The 20,216-nt window shown below is 35.4% G+C and overlaps 1 protein-coding gene across 3 annotated transcripts in view; it reads right to left on the reverse strand.

Moving 5' to 3' along the window:
- The window catches only part of KCTD6 (potassium channel tetramerization domain containing 6), a 43,400-nt gene that overhangs the window by 6,825 nt on the left and 16,359 nt on the right, over positions 1-20,216 (reverse strand). For all 3 annotated transcript variants that reach the window (XM_053720954.1, XM_053720955.1, XM_053720953.1), the window contains exon 2: positions 5,716-5,822. In XM_053720954.1, coding sequence (XP_053576929.1) covers positions 5,716-5,799 — 84 coding nt within the window. In that variant the 5' untranslated portion in view covers positions 5,800-5,822. The remainder of the gene's footprint in view (positions 1-5,715; positions 5,823-20,216) is intronic.

The raw sequence follows: 20,216 nt of genomic DNA on the forward strand, positions 1-20,216 counted from the left end.
AAAGTCAGTTATGATATGAAAAAGTAGAAGGCAAAATATAAATTTGATACAATTTATAAAAGTCACCTGTTATAGATGAGATTGTCACGTTATATCTGTTGTACTCATATGCGTCTTTTTTCAATACAAGCAAAAGAACAAAAACCTTTCCTATTTAGTTATTTTATTAAATATTCCTTGTTCAGAGAAAGACTGGCCGGAGTTTTGAATTAGTCAGGTTATTAGTAACCAGTATGCAGATCTGCCTAGGGAAAAAGTCTGACAGAGAATTTGATTAATTAAGGGCCTGATTATCTAACTGCCCTTGTTCAGCCCACTAGAAGAGGGAGAGAAACTCATTTTACATTAAAGGGATATGAAACCCAAACATTTTCTTTCATGATTCAGATAGAACATACAATTTTAAACAACTTTCCAATTAAACTCTATTATCAATGTTGCTTCATTCTCTTTGTATCCTTTATTGAAGGAACAGCAATTCACTACTGGGAGCTAGCTAAACACATCAGTAAGCCATTTATAAGAAGTATATATGTGCAGCCACCAATCAGCAGCCAGCTCCCAGATTCTGAGTCTACCGTGGTATGTTTTTAAACAAAGGATACAAAAAAGAACAAAGCAAATTAGATAGCAGTACATTTAAAAAAAAATGTTTGAAAATGTATGCTCTATTTTAAATCATGAAAAAAAAAAACACTGAATTTCAAAGTGTTTTTTTTCAGCTGCCATACACTTTTATTGCCATTTCTACTATGTGCATAAAATGTTTTTTCACTGTGTAATTTCACTATAAGCCCTAATGTAAACAAAAGCATCTCCTTCATTAGGGGACTCCCCTTTAAGAGACACTGTTCTCAAATTAAAAATGAAATTTAGAGAATTTCAACAGAGGCTTCATGATACTGGAAGATTTCTTAGAGAATCTCTCAAGCCCAGAGACCTTTAGATAATCGCTCCTAGGTTTTAGTTAGCATTTTACCCATAAACCTAGCGCTGCATTATTGTTTACTTAAAAGGACATGAAACACAATTTTTTTCTTTCACGATTCAGAGGATATGATATTTTTTTTCCAAGTAAACTCCTATTATCAAATTTGCGTCATTCTTTGGTATCCTTTGTTGAAAGAGCAGCAATACACTGCTGGGAGCCTTAACACATTGGTTTAGCCTATGTTTTTCAAGAAAGGATACCAAGATAATGAAGCAAATTAGCCAATAGAAATATAATGGAAAGTTATTTAAAACCACGTGGTCTACCTGAATTATAAAAAGTTACATTTTGACTTTACTGTCCCTTTAAATAAGATTTGACTAAAAATGCTTATATACAGTATATATATATATATATATATATATATATATATATATATATATATATATATATATATGTCTAAATAATGTTTTTATTTTATATTTCTAAAATTCTGAAAGACATAGTCCGCAGAAATTTGTAAAGAGCTATACAATTACAGTATAAGTATACACTAAATAAGGACTGCTGCAATTTAATGTACTATAAGTATACAATTAAACAATAGCTGAACTTGGCTTGTGTCTGGCGGCCACGTACATATGCCACTGGTGATTGGCTTGCCAGTCTGCTTTCAGCTCAGGATTGCCAGTGTATTGTAACCCTTCAGCTGACTTTAACTAGGTGTTTAACCAATTGGCAAGGGTTACACACTCAATCAACACCGCAATAAGAAAACACATTAAAGTTTTTTCTATATTTTTATGCCATTTTAACTACATGTCAGTCAAAACTAGCAGTAAGACATTTGGTAGCTATAAATATAGGAGAGAAATTCTTCTGAGTTATGCTTTTCATATTTAAAAAAAAAAAAAAAAAAGGAAAAAAAACGCATTGAGATAAGTAAAATTGGTCATGGTATTTTTTTTTTTATATTAAATTAGTTTGAACAATGCAATCCATTGCAAAGTATACCTCATCCCAAGCAACAATTATTTAAATTGCTTTGAGACAATGCTAAGTGCAAAAATGACTCCTAAGTGCTCATTTGCTTTTAAACAAATGGCTGATAGTATTATTAAAAAGGGACAATACACTGTAAAATTGTTTTTCCATTTATGGGACACTGAACCCAAATTTTTTCATGATTCAGATAGAACATGCAATTTTAAGCAACTTTCTAATTTACTCCTATTATCAAATTGTCTTCATTCTCTATGTATCTTTATTTGAAAAGCAAGAATGTAAGTTTAGATGCCGGCCCATTTTTTGGTGAACAACCTGGGTTGTCCTTGCTGTTTGGACAGAACCAATAAAAAGTGCTGTCCATGGTTCTGAATTCAAAATTGGCTGGCTCCTTAGCTTAGATGCCTTCTTCTTCAAATAAAGATAGCAAGAAAATGAAGAAAAATTGATCAATTAAATTAGAAAGTTGCTTACAATTGCATACCCTATCTGAATCATGAAAGAAAAACATTAGGTTTAGTGTCCCTTTAATGTACTTTCAATGACTTATACCAGCTGCAGAGTGTATAATGTATTTGAAACTGCATTTTCAGGTTTATTTGTGTATATGAAGTAGCTGGTTTTGTGCTTTTAAACCACAACCTATTAAAATGGGTTGAGCTTGCAAGTAATATCAGATCTCATTATGTTATCACTTTATGTACACACAAATGCTTCCTTATCTAATATTTGTCAGTAAACCAAAGCTCAATACATAGAGAGAACTATGTACAATTAACATTAACTATCCTGCAACCCACTGAGAGTGTAATTTCTTCTGCTGGCTGTGTTTACGCCTAGACTCCAGTATAGAAACTTTAAGTATAGGTGGGGGATTCCACAGGCTAAATCAGCTATTTCAAATGCCGAAAAAAGGGTAAAGTAAACAATATAATACACTTCAGCTTGTAAAATGGATTATTGGAAACAATTTAAAGAGGAGAACATTTTTGGGTGAACTGTCCCTTTAATGTAAGGATTACTATGCATTTAAATAGTGATTTCTGTTTGGGTTTTTTATTCATTGAAACCGAAGTTCTAATAGATCTGGGCATAGCACAATTTAATGGAGAACAGGGCTGAGTAAAACATGCTGGAAACTGCACAGTAATTATAGTTTCCCATTTTTTTGCACCGATACATTTTGTTAAAAAAAAGAAGCAAGTCAAAAAGAAGCTTTCATATCTTAGATTGTATATTTAAAAAAAAAAACAAAAAAACAACTTGATCAAGTTTAACACTTTCTTTCTGTCATTTGTAGAAATTCAGCTCCTGCCCACAACAGAATACTGAGAAGGTTTCCAGGTGTGCAGTATTCAACTCCGGTTGTCAGCAACCTTTGGCTCCCAGATGTTTTGGAACTACATTTCCCACGATGCTGAGACACTCTTTAGGCTATCTGAGCATCATGGGAAATGTAGTTACAAAACATCTGGGAGCCGAAGGTTGCTGACCCCTGAACTAAACAGTCCCGTATCTCTGCAGGCTGTCCTGTAAAATTGTTACAAAAATACCGGACGCTTAAATGTTCATTTCTTTTTTTATTCCTCTGAGTGGCAGCTACATTTTAAATGGCTCCTATATCTCTGTGCATTATAGATTTAAAAAAAAAAAAAAAAGCAACAATGCACATGCGCTGCTCTATTTGTTACTAGCAGCCAAGGGTTGTGAAAACAAATCCTGTCTTATATGATACTGTCAGTCATGGGGGGGGGTGTTAAAGCTCTGCTGTGTGTTACATGTAGCCAATAGGGAAAATCACTGCTCTGCGTTTTTACAGGGAAACATGGCAGTGTAAAACACCACATATGTGCTGCTTGCAGTCATAAGGGGTCAAGTCAATGCTGTATGTGTCATATATAGCGGGATCAATGACTTAAGACCAGTAAATACAGAAGCTTTGCATAATTAACAAATGCATGATAACAAGACAATGCAATAGCACAAAAGGGGAGATTTACTAAGCAGCGGATGCTGCTCATTCCGCGCGAGCCGGAATCAGGATTTAAGAAGCAGCGGTCTTAAGACCACTGCTCGTTAACTTGTCTGCCACCTCTGAGGTGGCGCACAGCAATCGTCCCGATCGGATACGATCAGGATGATTGACAACCCAGCAGGGGGCGGCATTGCACAAGCATTTCACAAGAAATGCTTGTGCAATGATAAATGCCGACAGGCGACAACGTATGTTGTCGGCATTTATCGATGTCGGGTGGACATGATTCGCTACAGCGAATCATGTCCGCCTGCCAGTTAATAAATCGGCCCCTTAGTCTGAACTTCAAGCGAGTAGTAGATTTTTTTTCTGACAAATTTCAAAGTTATCTCTATTTCCACTTGTCTTGTATCATGTGACAGCCATCAGCCAATCGCAAATGCATATATGAATATTCTGTGAATTGTTGCACATGCTCGGTAGGATCTGGTGACTCAAAATTTGTAAATATAAAAAGACTGCACATTTTGTTAATGGAAGTAAATTGGAAAATTGTTTAAAATTGCTGCTGTATCTGAATCATGAAAGTTTAATTTGACTTGAGTGTCCCTTTAAGGTAGAGCTTTGTGAAAGGATCATTTTGTGACCCAAACTATCACAGTCCTCCGCCACCTAACATGCATCTAGAATTTTCTTGATGGGCAGCTGGTAACTCTACTGAGGTAGCTTTAGGCGTGTACACGTATCTATATGGTAACAGTCCTTGCAACAATGTTATATACATAGTGTTTGATGTGTGCATGATCCTGAGTCTACCTCAGTATGCCTCATAAAAAGGAGCTAGATTTTTAACAAAAGAAATCCAAAGTAGACATCCTCAGGGTTTAGTTCTGGGGCCTGTTTTGTTTAATATATTTATCAGTTATATCAGAAAAGGGTTACAGGTGATACAAACATTTTTATTATGTTAGATGTTACAGGGGGGGTCAAATGAGAAATGATATAAAAAAAAATTGGAGGATTGGACAAAAGACTGGGATTTAAAGTTTAACACTGCAAAGTTCAACATTATACATTTAGGAAAGATCCACTTTACTGGCTATTAAAAATTAGAAACGGGACTTGAATATTATTATTTCAGAAGTTAAGTTTAAACTTTTAGGAAATTTTGGGCAGAGTTGTTGGGCCTATGGTTCTTGTCTGCCGTCAAAATCTATGTTTCTGTGTTAGAAATAGTGTGGCCTCCCCGCGGTCGGTGAGACCTACACTGTTACAGCCCTGGAAGCCGCTTGCAACATGCTATGTATACATTAACCTCGAAGTACCATCTACTTCACCGGTCATTACGTTTTTTTTTGTTTGTAGCGTGCTATTATACCCTCCCTCCTCATCACCAGAAATAGTGCGGCCTCGCCACTGGCGCTATTAATAATGCAATCCCCAGAGAAAGACCAGCGATGTACAGGGTATCATATTAATCTGCCAATTTACAGAGAGATTAAAAAGCAGCTGCTCTGGAGAGAACTGCTGATTTTTTTAAATGCTCAGAAACGGCAAATGCAGCTTCATAAATAAGCCACTAGATAGTATAAAGCTTTATATAGGAAGCAGTCTAATTTAGCAAACATCATTGTTGTATTTTCTTTATCAGCATCTCTACTGGCCACTTCTGAAGAAGCACAGGAAATAATTGGCCAAACCATTCTGACCAGCCTATGTAGTATCTACCTTACATGTCCTCTGCAGTGTGGAAATAGAGAAGTGTATTATTCTTACTAAATCAGGATCACTTGTTTTTACTTACCATGTATCCCCAGTCTCCATTATCCATCTGTTCAAATGCTTGATGTTTGAAAGTGAACAGACGCTTGAATTCTGAGGGATGCATACACCATTCACTGCTTCCAGCTCCTGCAAAATCCAAAATGTGAAAGAATATTCAGATTAATATGGGCTTCAGTCTGGAGCTGAAACGGCTAGTCACGGTCACTATGTTAGTATAAAGTGCATTTTATTGCCGTTATCAGTTAAAGCCAATTAGGAAAAGCGGAGTTGCACGGTTAATATGGGCTTCAGTCTGGAGCTGAAACGGCTAGTCACGGTCACTATGTTAGTATAAAGTGCATTTTATTGCCGTTATCAGTTAAAGCCAATTAGGAAAAGCGGAGTTGCACGGTTAATATGGGCTTCAGTCTGGAGCTGAAACGGCTAGTCACGGTCACTATGTTAGTATAAAGTGCATTTTATTGCCGTTATCAGTTAAAGCCAATTAGGAAAAGCGGAGTTGCACGGTTAATATGGGCTTCAGTCTGGAGCTGAAACGGCTAGTCACGGTCACTATGTTAGTATAAAGTGCATTTTATTGTCGTTATCAGTTAAAGCCAATGAGGAAAAGCGGAGTTGCAGGGTTAGTTTTGAGAAATCTGAAGGGTGCTAAAGACACAATTTTCAGAGCTAAATTATATGTAATGAGAGCAAAATAAATAATGAAAGCATGTTGCAAAGTTGTTTTACTACACATAACTAAACCATTTATATTAAAATCTCAAGATGTTTACTGTCCCTTTAAAAAGGGAGTTCTTTCATATTGTGATCTTGTTTTAGAATTTAAATATATAACAATTTTTTTTCTTTTTTTAAAAAGTTCAAATATTTTGTCTATATAGGCTCAGATTACACGTGGAGTGGTATTTAACCCTCCTGCACTAACTCCGCTAAAAGTAAGCTTTTTGCATGCGTTGAGTAGTGCTCGTATTTGAAAATACAAGTGGAAAGAAAACTGTTTTTGCATGAGCGCTAACCGGATGAACGCAAAGATTTAGGATATTGCACGCATTAACATAATCTCCCATAGAAGTTAATGGAGCAAAAAAAAGTCTGGAAAAAAAAAATCGTGCACAAACCCAATCACAACTTCTTAAGTGTGCAAATCCGACATGAAAATATGAATATTTCACATTACAATGTTCTTTCACATAGCAGAAAATGTATTATTTAATATATATATATATATATATATATATATATATATATATATATATATATATATATATACACATACATACATACATACATACATACAGATATATTAAAAATACTTATTCCATTATATGAAGAACATTTGAATGTGAAATATTTACAGTAAATACTATATCGCTTTATTAATATTGCATAAATATGATTTTACAACATCTACTTAACTGCAAAGGGCTCAATGCACTTTTATATGTCTATCAATTTATTTTTGTGTATATATGACTGTAAATACACGTATACACATATAAATACATAACTGCATATATACACACACATATAGTGTGTGTATATATATATATATATATATATATATATATATATATATATATATATATATATATATATATATATATATATAAAATAACTCATTGTGTAGTTCATTAACAAATCTAGACAGGCCCAGAGGCTTGTTTTCCCACAGAAAACCTCTGAATTACATTGTTTCCAATGCAGCAAAGGATTCTGGGTAAGATATGCAAATTAAGTACACAATGACACACCTTTTTACTTCAGTCTGCTTTTCAGCAGGTTCCCTTTACGCCAAAGTATTGCTGTTCACACAGCTTATAAACTTAGCCTAATTTTAAATTAGGTTGTATTCTGCCTGGAATCAACTTCACCCAGCAGTGATTCTAACCTTCTCCCAGCTGATGAGTGGCAAAAACCACGAAACAGTCTGTCCTGGGATGGTTATAAATCACTGCACTAACCCTAGCTAAGTTTATAAGCTATGTGAACAGCGATACTTTGGCGTAAAGGGAACCTGCTGAAAAGCAGACTGAAGTAAAAAGGTGTGTCATTGTGTACTTAATTTGCATATCTTACCCAGAATCCTTTGCTGTGTCAGTATATTTATGAAAATCTTAGTAGTGCTATCCAAATAATATATATAAGTTTATGGCAGGGTTATAAACACAATACAAAGAAATAGAAACCCTTATCAACCATGCACCTACTAGACCATACAATTAATATAAATATCTGAATTCTTTTATTTAGTTAATATCCATAAACATATTGAACTATATTTGCAGTAAAAGGAAACTAAATAAAAGTTTATATGCGTTAAAACCAACTCTTAAGATATGCTATCCTTCTTACAAAACCCAGAACAATATACCTTCACAATTCAGCCTTATTTATTTAACACAATGGGACTAAAAACCTTTAACATCCAAGCAATACAATTCTAAACAGTGTTTATAAAACAATAGGATAAAATATATATTCTGCTATTTAACTGCAATTTATCCTAATACAAAATTAACCGACAATATCAGAACTTGTATAGATGAGTTACTTAGCCAATTCAGACACAGATTTGAACAATACCTAGGCTTATAACTACCAATTTAAAATACAATATACTTCACCAATTTTGAACCAATTTGTAGCGGTCTTTAGGTCATCTCATTTGAAAGAAGGTTTTTGCACAAATCGAGGATAAGTTTTAAGCTCCTTGCTGAAGTGAACTTTTTTTTTTCAGGTATATCGCAGCCAAAATCAGATCACTAATTTTCAACAAGTTACAGACAACTCTCTCTTGTGCATTCAACACTCCCATTATATAATCATTGATGACATCATGTGGGTGGCACTACGGGAGCTGACCTTCCCATTGGTTATCTGGGAAGTCTAAATCGGATTGGCCCTTGGAAATTTCATTTTTAACAGCCAGAAAGAATCTTCTGGCTGTAGTTCTCGCAACATAACACCAGGTGGCAGCATACAGTACAACATAGCAATACAATACAGCATTTCTGACATTTTTAAGCAAGTTAATTTTTTTTTTATAAAATGGTTATTTAATCAGATCACACTCTCTGCATTAATCATATATAACCCCAATTACAGATGGTTAATATTAGGTTATTTTTTCTGATTATTCTGATACCAAATATGTTATATTATTAACATTTTATTATATTAAGGTAATTTAACACTGCTAATTATTAGCTTAAAATGCATTATAATTTTATCAGTATTCTGGCATTTCTTTGCAAATAACAGCTTATTTTTAATTCAGTATTGTACTGTATTCCAAGTGAATCCTGTCTATGTAGATCTGAAATAAGAAAATAAATGTTAATAATCACTTCTCTTCAGGTCCATAAACATCTATTCATGTTTTTAAACACACAGAGGCTAAGTAAGATCTTTTGTGTTTTCAAAACATATAAATATATATACACACATATATATATACACACATATATATATATATATATATATATATACACACATACATGCACATTCACTTCTATGTAGATTTGAGATTATCTGTCTGAAAAATATAAACAAAACAGAATTTATTACACATTTTTGACTGATTAAAACAGTTACCTCCCAAGCTTAGCAAATACCCATGTAATAATAATATAGAATTAGACAATTTCCCAAATTTCTATATTTAATACATTCTGGGGCATGTATTTAAACAGAGAGAGAAAAAAAATGTTTATTTGCTGTCTGCTTACGTGACTTCCAGAGTCATACCTCAGCATCTGTCTTTGTTTTCCAAGGCCTTTATTGCTCCACATGGGGTCAATCCATGAGGAGTTGTAAGAGTCTTTAAAACAGCATATTTCCTGTTTAGCCAGCAGTGCAGATGAGTATTTGATTTTATTTGTGTCACCTTCCCCCAAGAGGGGTTTTTGCAGTAAGTCTTCAAATAGAGATTCAGTGAGATAGAACTGTTGTATCACACGTGTCAAATTCCAAAGGGGTCCTTGAACACATTCTTTTCTCACCTCACCAAATGTTCTGAGGTTATAAAAATCTGCATATATAGTCAAATGAATAGGGTCACTGAGCTATTTCCTTTAGAAAAGAAATGTTTGTGTTTCAAAAAGGCTCTACTGATCGTCAATCCTGATAGACGTGTATTAGAAGCTGTGTTCAACAAACTCATGTTTAATTAATCCTGAGTTCTCATCTAACATATACAGTGTATAAAATATACATATATATATATATATATGTACACATATGTAATATTCATCATAATATTCATATACTCTGACATAAATCCCCCTTCCAACTTCAAATAGATGTAGGACACATGTATTTGAATTGGCTTAAAGTCAGTGGTATTTGATGAGGATCAACCGTATACCTCATAGACAGTCTCTTATGAAGAAAGTTTGTTATTTTGAGCTTTCATGTTTATCAGTTAGGCATCTTTAAATTACAGTATGTCTTTAGTGCATTTGGGGATATGACACTTCATTCTCCCTCTATGACTTGTAGTTGGGACCTGGGATGACATGCCCGCAGTTGATTTATATGTACCCATTTATCTATGAAACCTTCATTTTTGGGGATCCGTATTTTATAGGCCACTGGAGATATTTTGTCAGTAATGACAAAAGGACCTTTCCATGAGGGAAGAAATTTCTTCTCCCTAACCTGATCTCTTCCAAAGTTATAAAGATAAACTTTATCATTTATTTCATATTCCTTTTTGGATGTTTTGAGATCATAATAGGTTTTAGTGGCAGTTGCGGCTCTTTCTAAATTCCTTTGAGCAAATGCAAAGGCATATTGCAGGTGCTTTCTTAAGTTTTCCACATATTGATGTGTATTGGCAGCGTTTATCAAATTTTGGTCTGATGTACGGTACAGCAGATGCTGAGGTAGAACCATTCTTCTACCAGTCATCAGCTCAAAAGGTGACATCTTGGTAGCACTACTTGGAGTTGCTCTTAATGCCATTAAGACTAGAGGTAGTTTTATATCCCAGTCTTTACCTGTTTCACTCACAAACTTTTTGAGGATTTTAACAATGGATTGGTTGTAACGCTCTACACCACCACTTGAGGCAGCTCTATAAGCAATATGGAGCTTTCTTTTAACCCCTAGTATTTTCCACATTTTTGTCATCACTTCGCTAGTGAAGTGGGTCCCCCGATCTGATTCGATTCTTTGGGGCAAACCAAATCTGGAAAATACATGGTTGATGAGCAATGCTGCACATGTTTCAGCACTATTGTTAGGTGCACTAATGCACTCTACCCATTTAGTGAACAGGCATGTCACTGTTAACATGTACTTGTTACCTCTTGATGACCTTGTTACCGGACCAATAAAATCAATTTGTATATCTGACCATGGCATTACCATCCCCCTTTTCTGCAATGGCGCTCTATGCGTTGGTGCAGTGGGTTGGAACTGTGGACAGATTAAACACCCTTGACAGTAGGTTTGAACATCTTTCAACATGTGTGGCCAAAAAGCGTAGTCACGCAATATTTCGTACGTGAGTTTGGCACCGCGATGACCAGATGTGGGAGCATCATGGGCATGTTGAAGCATTAGACCTCTGAACTTGGTGGGTACTACCCACTGTTGGATGCCAGTTTTGGAGGTTCTAATTAACAAACCATCCTGTAATTTGAATTGTGATTTAGATTTTATTAAGATTCTCAGATCTTCTTTGCCAATATAATCATCTTTTGAGATGGGGTTGCTTTCAGGATCTTCTATGTGTTTATAGAAGATGCCTACAATGGGGTCTTCTTTTTGACTAGTGATCAGGTCCTCACTAGGAGAATCCTGACTCCATTGTACCAAGTTAGGCTCACTCTGTTGTTTTGCCTGGTTTCTGGTAATGGCTTCTACCTGAATTGCACCCATTAAGTGTTCAATATTAAGGAGTTCTCCAGTTATGGCTCCTTGTTTGGCTAATGAGTCCGCAAGGTCATTGCCTTCCTTATCAGGACCTAAAACTCTGGAATGACCCTTGGTCTTTTTCCAGTGTATGGTTAAATCATTGGATACTACCAGATTATCAATCTCGCAGAACAATTTGCCATGCTTGACTGGTTTGTTATTGCTTTTCTGCATGCCATTTCTTTTCCAAGTTGGCAGGTATTCAACAAAACTGTCACGCACATAATTTGAGTCAGTTATGATCACAAATTCATGAATACCATGTTCAATAGCCATTTCAATGGTTTTGAAAACAGCAGTTAGTTCTGCAACTTGACTGGATCTTGGTCCAATGTTGAAACCTACAGATATATTTGAGAATCCGTTTGCCCCACTTATACCAATGCCAGCGACTAATCTGCGCTCATTATCAATAGTGGCATGGTAAGAACAACCATCAACATATACCCAAGGTAATGTTTGACAATGGTCCTCATTGTACATTTTATATGGGGAAAGCAATTGTTCTTCCAGAAAATCATCTTCTGATAATTTTTCCCCAGGATCTCTAGCAGTACAGTCGTGGAGCTCAGCAAGCCCTTGTGCGACTGGATTCTTTTTATTCTGCTTGTAGCGAATTTCTAAGGGCCAGCCTTGTAAGGAAAGAGTCCACGCTGTTATGCGGCTATTAGACAAATTCCCATCTCTTATTCTCTCACTTTGCAAATATAGCAAAGGCTGGTGGGCCGTTTCTACAATAATTTTCTCGCCCTGTATATAGCTGCGGAAATTTTGTAGAGCCCATACAGTAGATAAGAGGGCTTTTTCGCAATCGTTAAACTTTATTTCTACTGGGGATAGATTTTTGCTCGCATAAGCAATGGCTTTGTTCAAATTATCATGCTTTTGGTATAACACAGCACTCATGCTTACATCTGTGTACCCTGTTTCTAAGTAGAAAGGTTTACCACCTTCAGGGTACACTAAGCAAGGTGCTTGAGTGAGTTTTCTCTTCAGCTCTCTGATGGCTGTCTCTTGAGACTCACTCCAGTGCCATTTCACATCTTTCTTCAGAAGAAGTAGTAGTGGTTTAGTTAATTCCGCATAATTATCAATGAATTTGCGAGAATAATTTGTCATACCCAGGAATGATCTCAATTCCTTTAAGTTAGTTGGGTTTTTAGAATTCACTATCGCTTCTACCTTTTTCTTCTGGGGATTTAATCCGTCAGAAGTAACTTCATGTCCCAAGAAGTTTACACGAGTGCGGCACCATTGAGCTTTTTGCAGGGATAATTTGACACCTGCCCTTTTAAGTTGGCTGAGGACGTGTTTAAGCTCTGCGATGTGTTTTTCAAAGTCTGTGCTTTTGATTAAAACATCATCAACATAAGATAAGGTCCCCCTTTCCAGTGCATCAGGCATAGCCTTATGCATGAATACAGCAAATTCATGTCCAGAATTTATGTATCCAAAAGGAAGTCTTTGAAATGCATATTGGACCTTTTGGAAGGAGAATGCTAGCTTATATTGGTCCTTTTCATGTACCTTTATGGTCCAATATCCCTGTGCACAATCAATGGCAGTGAATATTTTGGATCCTTGCATTTGTGCTAGGCACTGGTCAATGTATGGTACAGGCCAGCCAGACATGTATACTCGTTTGTTTAGCTGTCTTAAGTCAGCACACAAACGCCATTGTCCATTGGGCTTAAGGACACCTAGAATAGGATTATTATAAGAGCTGTGCACCTGTCTGATAATACCTCTTTCTTCCAAATTCCTTATGATCTCTGCAAGAGAATCATATGAGGCTAAGGGAAGTCTGTATTGTTTGACAAATACAGGTGGTGCATCGGGATCTGTTTGTATTCTTGCAATGTGCAAGTCTGTAGTACCACAGTCATAAGAATCCTTAGCAAAAATATCCTTGTACTCCATCAGGAGTTCTCGCAGCTGTTGGCGTTCATCATCGCTGGAACAGCCATTAGCTAAGGATATTTGCTCTTCGACTATTTGCTGAAATCCTGGAAAGATTTCAGGCTGTCCTATTTCATAGGCTTCTTCCAGTCTAGAGGTGAGATCCCCTTGATTATAATTTACATTGCTCCCATGACTCTGGGTATTGGGGTAATCTTGCTGTTTGATTGGCTGATCAAACACTAGAGAGGCTTCTTCAATTTTACAGATGCCTTCCTCTGAGCTGAAGGGATAAATAGACTGAATATTAAATAGACCCTCTGGCATAGATGCAAAGGATTGTTCTATTAATTGTTCTTCAGTTAGGTATCCTTCAGGTATTAGCCCAATTACATTATTCTGGAATCCAAAAGTGTAATAACTTGATTCCAGTGCATATCCTATGGTAGTTCCCTTGGATAATGTTATATCCTGTGGGGTCATGTTATGCACAATAATATTTATTGGAACAGTTCCAATATTCACCATAGGAGTGTAGGTTACTGAGACACCCAGATTTTGTATTCTATGGGAGAGGCAAATCAGTGTTTCAGAAGTTTTTAATTTCTGACCTCTCTTTACCTGTAAGGGTAAAAGAAATTTATCAGCCCCAGCAGGAATTATGACATCGCTAGATACCTGCATATTCACAGCATATGGCAATTGCTGGTTTGATTTCAGGGCTGCATTTTCATCCTGAAATACTTCAGGGTCCCCCTTTAACCTGCTCCAGAGGCAAGAATTAATCAAATCTATTTGTATGGCATATCTATGTAAGATATCATTGCCAATGTATATTTGATTATGGGGAGTATTTAAAACTAAAAACAGGTGCTTCACTGACTTATTTCCTATAGAGATAGATAATAAGCACTTAGCGGTGATGTTATAGCTTTCAGACCTGTCATCCAGGTTGCTGACACTGTGGTCTTGGGGAGAAAGATATTTAATCACTTTAGGTTCAGCTATCTGCGCTAATAAACCTTCGCTTATATAGCTAGCTTCCTGTTTTAAGTTTATTTTAGCATACTCGGTTTTACCAAGGTCATGCACTTGTATAGGGATAAATAGATCCTCTTTAACTCTCTCAATCCCTGTGAGGTATTGAGTGTGGCCTCCCCCCTTAGGGATTTTATGATCCCCCTTGTGGAGTGATATGGTTAATACATCGCCATCTAGGGAAATATTCGCTATCTTTCCAGGCGAAATTTTAAAAGTATTACCATCAGAGCCACTAAAAGGAGTCTGATCGTCTATTTGTAGAATAGTGATTTCAGGTGCAGAGTTATTCCTGAAATGAATCTCCACAGCATCTGGTTTCTCTTCCACCACGTGACAGCTATGTCGGGCGTGAGATATACCAGATTTTTCATAATTGATAGGCCGTTTAACTTGCGACCAAATTACATTATTTATGCAATCAATTATGGTGCTTAATCGTTTCAGGAGATCACTACCAATAATTAAACGATCAGTTGGCAGATCCACTATAATGACAGGGTGTCTTATGACCCTGTTCCCCAATTTAAATTTTAACCAGGCAGTACCGTAAACTTTTAGGGAGTCACCCCCAACACCTATTAGAGAACCGTCAAATTCTTTTATTTTAGGTTTGTGGGGTGTTAGCTCATTTAGCTGTGTGTAGTATCTGTGGGATAGGATAGTTGCCTGTGACCCAGTGTCAATTAATCCCCTGATAGGGTTGGAGACTGAATCTTGCAGCTCAACTAGTACATAATATCTTCCTGCAGTTTCTATCATTTCACACATAAAATTTGCATTCTCATACATTTGTGGGCTTCGCCACGTATTACCTGAGTTTGCCATGCTTTCCGATGCAGAAGAAGCTTCATACCTACCTGTTTCCCCTATGACAAGGTCAGCTGGGTTCTTGTGTACTGCATCTGTAGAAATAATGTTAAGAGAACACTGCAGAGGAAAAGTTTGGTTAATTTTTCCCGGCTGATGTCGCTCATTGTCACAGCTAATTTGTCCGTTTCCGGTCTGTGGGGAGATAACATGATTAGTATCATTGATATTTATTACTACATTTTGTATATCTCTCCCCTCCCCTTCAGGTGATACTGCAGTATTTATGACTGTGCCTGTGGTCCACTGCTGACCACTGGCTGTACCCCTAAAAAAGTATTGTTCGGTTGCTGAGCCGTAGATTTTTGACTCATATTAGCGATTTGTTCGCTCAACCGATTTAATTGGGTAAACAGCATATCTACCTGATTGTACAAATTACCTCTACCCCTGGGCCTATCTCTTGGTGCCCCATTGTACTGATTCCTGGACCATTGGGTTCCCTCAGAATCAGGGCCACTATTTCTATTCTGGCGTGGTTGCCCCTGGGGTTCAGCTTGTTCAGTATTAATATTTTGGGAAGCATTATATACCTGGGGTGTCTGGTTACCCTGAGAATATCTTCGCCGTCTATTGTATCTACCCTTGCGCGGATACCAATTATTTGGTGAGTATTCTCTTTGTGAGTAATTATTCACCTGATTATGTCCCCCACTTTGGTTATAGTCTCCCTGCGCCTCAACCTGTGTAGGGGGAGGGGCAGAATTAAACCTCTGTGGAGATGGCCTGTTTTGACTGGCCACCTCTGCATAAGTCCTCTTGTTAGACTCCAAATTGAGGGGGCTAGGTGACACCCTAGTTTCTGCCACAATTTTGGGTTTTGACTCCTTTTTAACCCCCTGCTCACTGGACTGCTGAATAGAGTATAACTTCGTACTCTCTTTGATCAGCCATTCCAATGAGCAGTCCTCATCAAAATCTCTAGCTAAGTTGATTTTGATGGGTGTAGGCAATGCTTCAAAAAATAAATTTACAAATTCTGAGCCATCAAATCTGGGATTATCTTCAGCCATACTGTACGCATTTTTCAATACAGAAAGGAATTCGACTGGACTCTGATTCGCACGACACTTTAAACCATATACCGCTATTTTCGCGGCAGTTTTAGTGCGATATTGCCCGAATTCTTTTCTGCATTGTTGTTTTACCCCATTCCAGGAATGAATATTCATATCCTTTAGTGAAGCAAAGAATTTGTGATGCTTACTGTCAAATACCCAAGGCAGAAATTCAATTTTCAATTTCTCACTTGTAACATTCATTATAGCTAACGCATTTTCAAAAGCCTGTAAATGATCAATTACAGATGTTGTTCCCTTATTGGAGAATATAGGTACTGCGCGTTGTACGAAGGTGATTATTTTATGGGAATCATAGACTTTATCAGACTTATTTTGGGATTCTCTGTTAGAGTTTCCCTCCCCCACATCAGCTGCGCTACAGCTGTCCTCTGGATTTACATCCTGAGGGGATTGTCTATTTGGGAAATCTACTTCTGACCCGTTAGGGGTCATTTGTCTATGTTGTTCTATATATTTTCGTACCTCGTCCCTGACGCGTTCGCTAAAGGAGTTAGCATTATCTGTATTATTCTCATTGCTAATATAGGGGTTTTCATTATGGCGATATGACCTTTTTAAATCGCTTAGTTCTCTCTGGCTTTGCGCAAGCTGTTTATTTAAATCTTGTATCTGCGCGATTAAGTCCATATTGTGCTTATCTAAGGTGGCTAGGTTTTGGGCAAATTCATCCATTTTATTTTTGGCTATTTTTAAACCCTCTTCGCGTCTGCGCGAGGAACGAATACTATTTTCTAGCTCCTGTATTTGCAATCGTTTGTCTGTGACACAAAACGACATTTCATCAATTATGCATATTAAAAGGGGCCAGGATTTTAGTATTAGTTCATCTCGCTTTTTGGGAGCTTCGCATTGATTAATCATTAATAATTCCTGGAAGAATTCATTCTCTTCATTCCACATATTATTATTAACGGTAATATTTTTAGCCCTAGTTTCAAGCATATCCATAAAATCATTTAATTCACCCGCAATATTAAACTTCCCTTTAAGGTAACTTAAGATATCTTTCTTAAGGACCTGACCTTTAGTAATAGGTATGGTTATGGGACCAATTTCATTGCTATGTATAGAATTAAATGAGTCACTTCTGGCTACAGACATTATTGTATTGGTTTAGTATTTATTTAACTAAAATGCTAATACAATTTTTGCCAATAAAAAGAGAGAAAAATTTTATATTTCAAAAAAAAAAATATTATTAATTTTGAAATATGAAAAATTAATATTCCGAAATATGAAAAATTTATATTTTTGATTAACTTTGAAAATATGAAAAATTAATATTTTTGATTAATTTTGAAATATGAAAAATTAATATTTTTATTAATTTTTCAAAATTAATCTTTAATAATATTTCAAGATATTAATGTCAATCTCGAAATATGAAAATTAATATTTCAACTTTTCAAAAAAAAAAATTATATCTTCAAAATATTAATATCGAAATATGAATTATTATTTTTTTTTTTTCTCTTTTATAATAATTTCTATTTACTTACAAATATATTATATCAATTATGATGGATATTATTAAATCTCATGCAATGCCTCCAATTATTATGTCAGTATATTTATGAAAATCTTAGTAGTGCTATCCAAATAATATATATAAGTTTATGGCAGGGTTATAAACACAATACAAAGAAATAGAAACCCTTATCAACCATGCACCTACTAGACCATACAATTAATATAAATATCTGAATTCTTTTATTTAGTTAATATCCATAAACATATTGAACTATATTTGCAGTAAAAGGAAACTAAATAAAAGTTTATATGCGTTAAAACCAACTCTTAAGATATGCTATCCTTCTTACAAAACCCAGAACAATATACCTTCACAATTCAGCCTTATTTATTTAACACAATGGGACTAAAAACCTTTAACATCCAAGCAATACAATTCTAAACAGTGTTTATAAAACAATAGGATAAAATATATATTCTGCTATTTAACTGCAATTTATCCTAATACAAAATTAACCGACAATATCAGAACTTGTATAGATGAGTTACTTAGCCAATTCAGACACAGATTTGAACAATACCTAGGCTTATAACTACCAATTTAAAATACAATATACTTCACCAATTTTGAACCAATTTGTAGCGGTCTTTAGGTCATCTCATTTGAAAGAAGGTTTTTGCACAAATCGAGGATAAGTTTTAAGCTCCTTGCTGAAGTGAACTTTTTTTTTTCAGGTATATCGCAGCCAAAATCAGATCACTAATTTTCAACAAGTTACAGACAACTCTCTCTTGTGCATTCAACACTCCCATTATATAATCATTGATGACATCATGTGGGTGGCACTACGGGAGCTGACCTTCCCATTGGTTATCTGGGAAGTCTAAATCGGATTGGCCCTTGGAAATTTCATTTTTAACAGCCAGAAAGAATCTTCTGGCTGTAGTTCTCGCAACATAACACCAGGTGGCAGCATACAGTACAACATAGCAATACAATACAGCATTTCTGACATTTTTAAGCAAGTTAATTTTTTTTTTATAAAATGGTTATTTAATCAGATCACACTCTCTGCATTAATCATATATAACCCCAATTACAGATGGTTAATATTAGGTTATTTTTTCTGATTATTCTGATACCAAATATGTTATATTATTAACATTTTATTATATTAAGGTAATTTAACACTGCTAATTATTAGCTTAAAATGCATTATAATTTTATCAGTATTCTGGCATTTCTTTGCAAATAACAGCTTATTTTTAATTCAGTATTGTACTGTATTCCAAGTGAATCCTGTCTATGTAGATCTGAAATAAGAAAATAAATGTTAATAATCACTTCTCTTCAGGTCCATAAACATCTATTCATGTTTTTAAACACACAGAGGCTAAGTAAGATCTTTTGTGTTTTCAAAACATATAAATATATATACACACATATATATATACACACATATATATATATATATATATATATATATACACACATACATGCACATTCACTTCTATGTAGATTTGAGATTATCTGTCTGAAAAATATAAACAAAACAGAATTTATTACACATTTTTGACTGATTAAAACAGTTACCTCCCAAGCTTAGCAAATACCCATGTAATAATAATATAGAATTAGACAATTTCCCAAATTTCTATATTTAATACATTCTGGGGCATGTATTTAAACAGAGAGAGAAAAAAAATGTTTATTTGCTGTCTGCTTACGTGACTTCCAGAGTCATACCTCAGCATCTGTCTTTGTTTTCCAAGGCCTTTATTGCTCCACATGGGGTCAATCCATGAGGAGTTGTAAGAGTCTTTAAAACAGCATATTTCCTGTTTAGCCAGCAGTGCAGATGAGTATTTGATTTTATTTGTGTCACCTTCCCCCAAGAGGGGTTTTTGCAGTAAGTCTTCAAATAGAGATTCAGTGAGATAGAACTGTTGTATCACACGTGTCAAATTCCAAAGGGGTCCTTGAACACATTCTTTTCTCACCTCACCAAATGTTCTGAGGTTATAAAAATCTGCATATATAGTCAAATGAATAGGGTCACTGAGCTATTTCCTTTAGAAAAGAAATGTTTGTGTTTCAAAAAGGCTCTACTGATCGTCAATCCTGATAGACGTGTATTAGAAGCTGTGTTCAACAAACTCATGTTTAATTAATCCTGAGTTCTCATCTAACATATACAGTGTATAAAATATACATATATATATATATATATGTACACAT

The sequence above is a fragment of the Bombina bombina genome, chromosome 7 (genome assembly GCF_027579735.1).
Source record: "Bombina bombina isolate aBomBom1 chromosome 7, aBomBom1.pri, whole genome shotgun sequence".
Classification (NCBI taxonomy): Eukaryota; Metazoa; Chordata; class Amphibia; order Anura; family Bombinatoridae; genus Bombina; species Bombina bombina.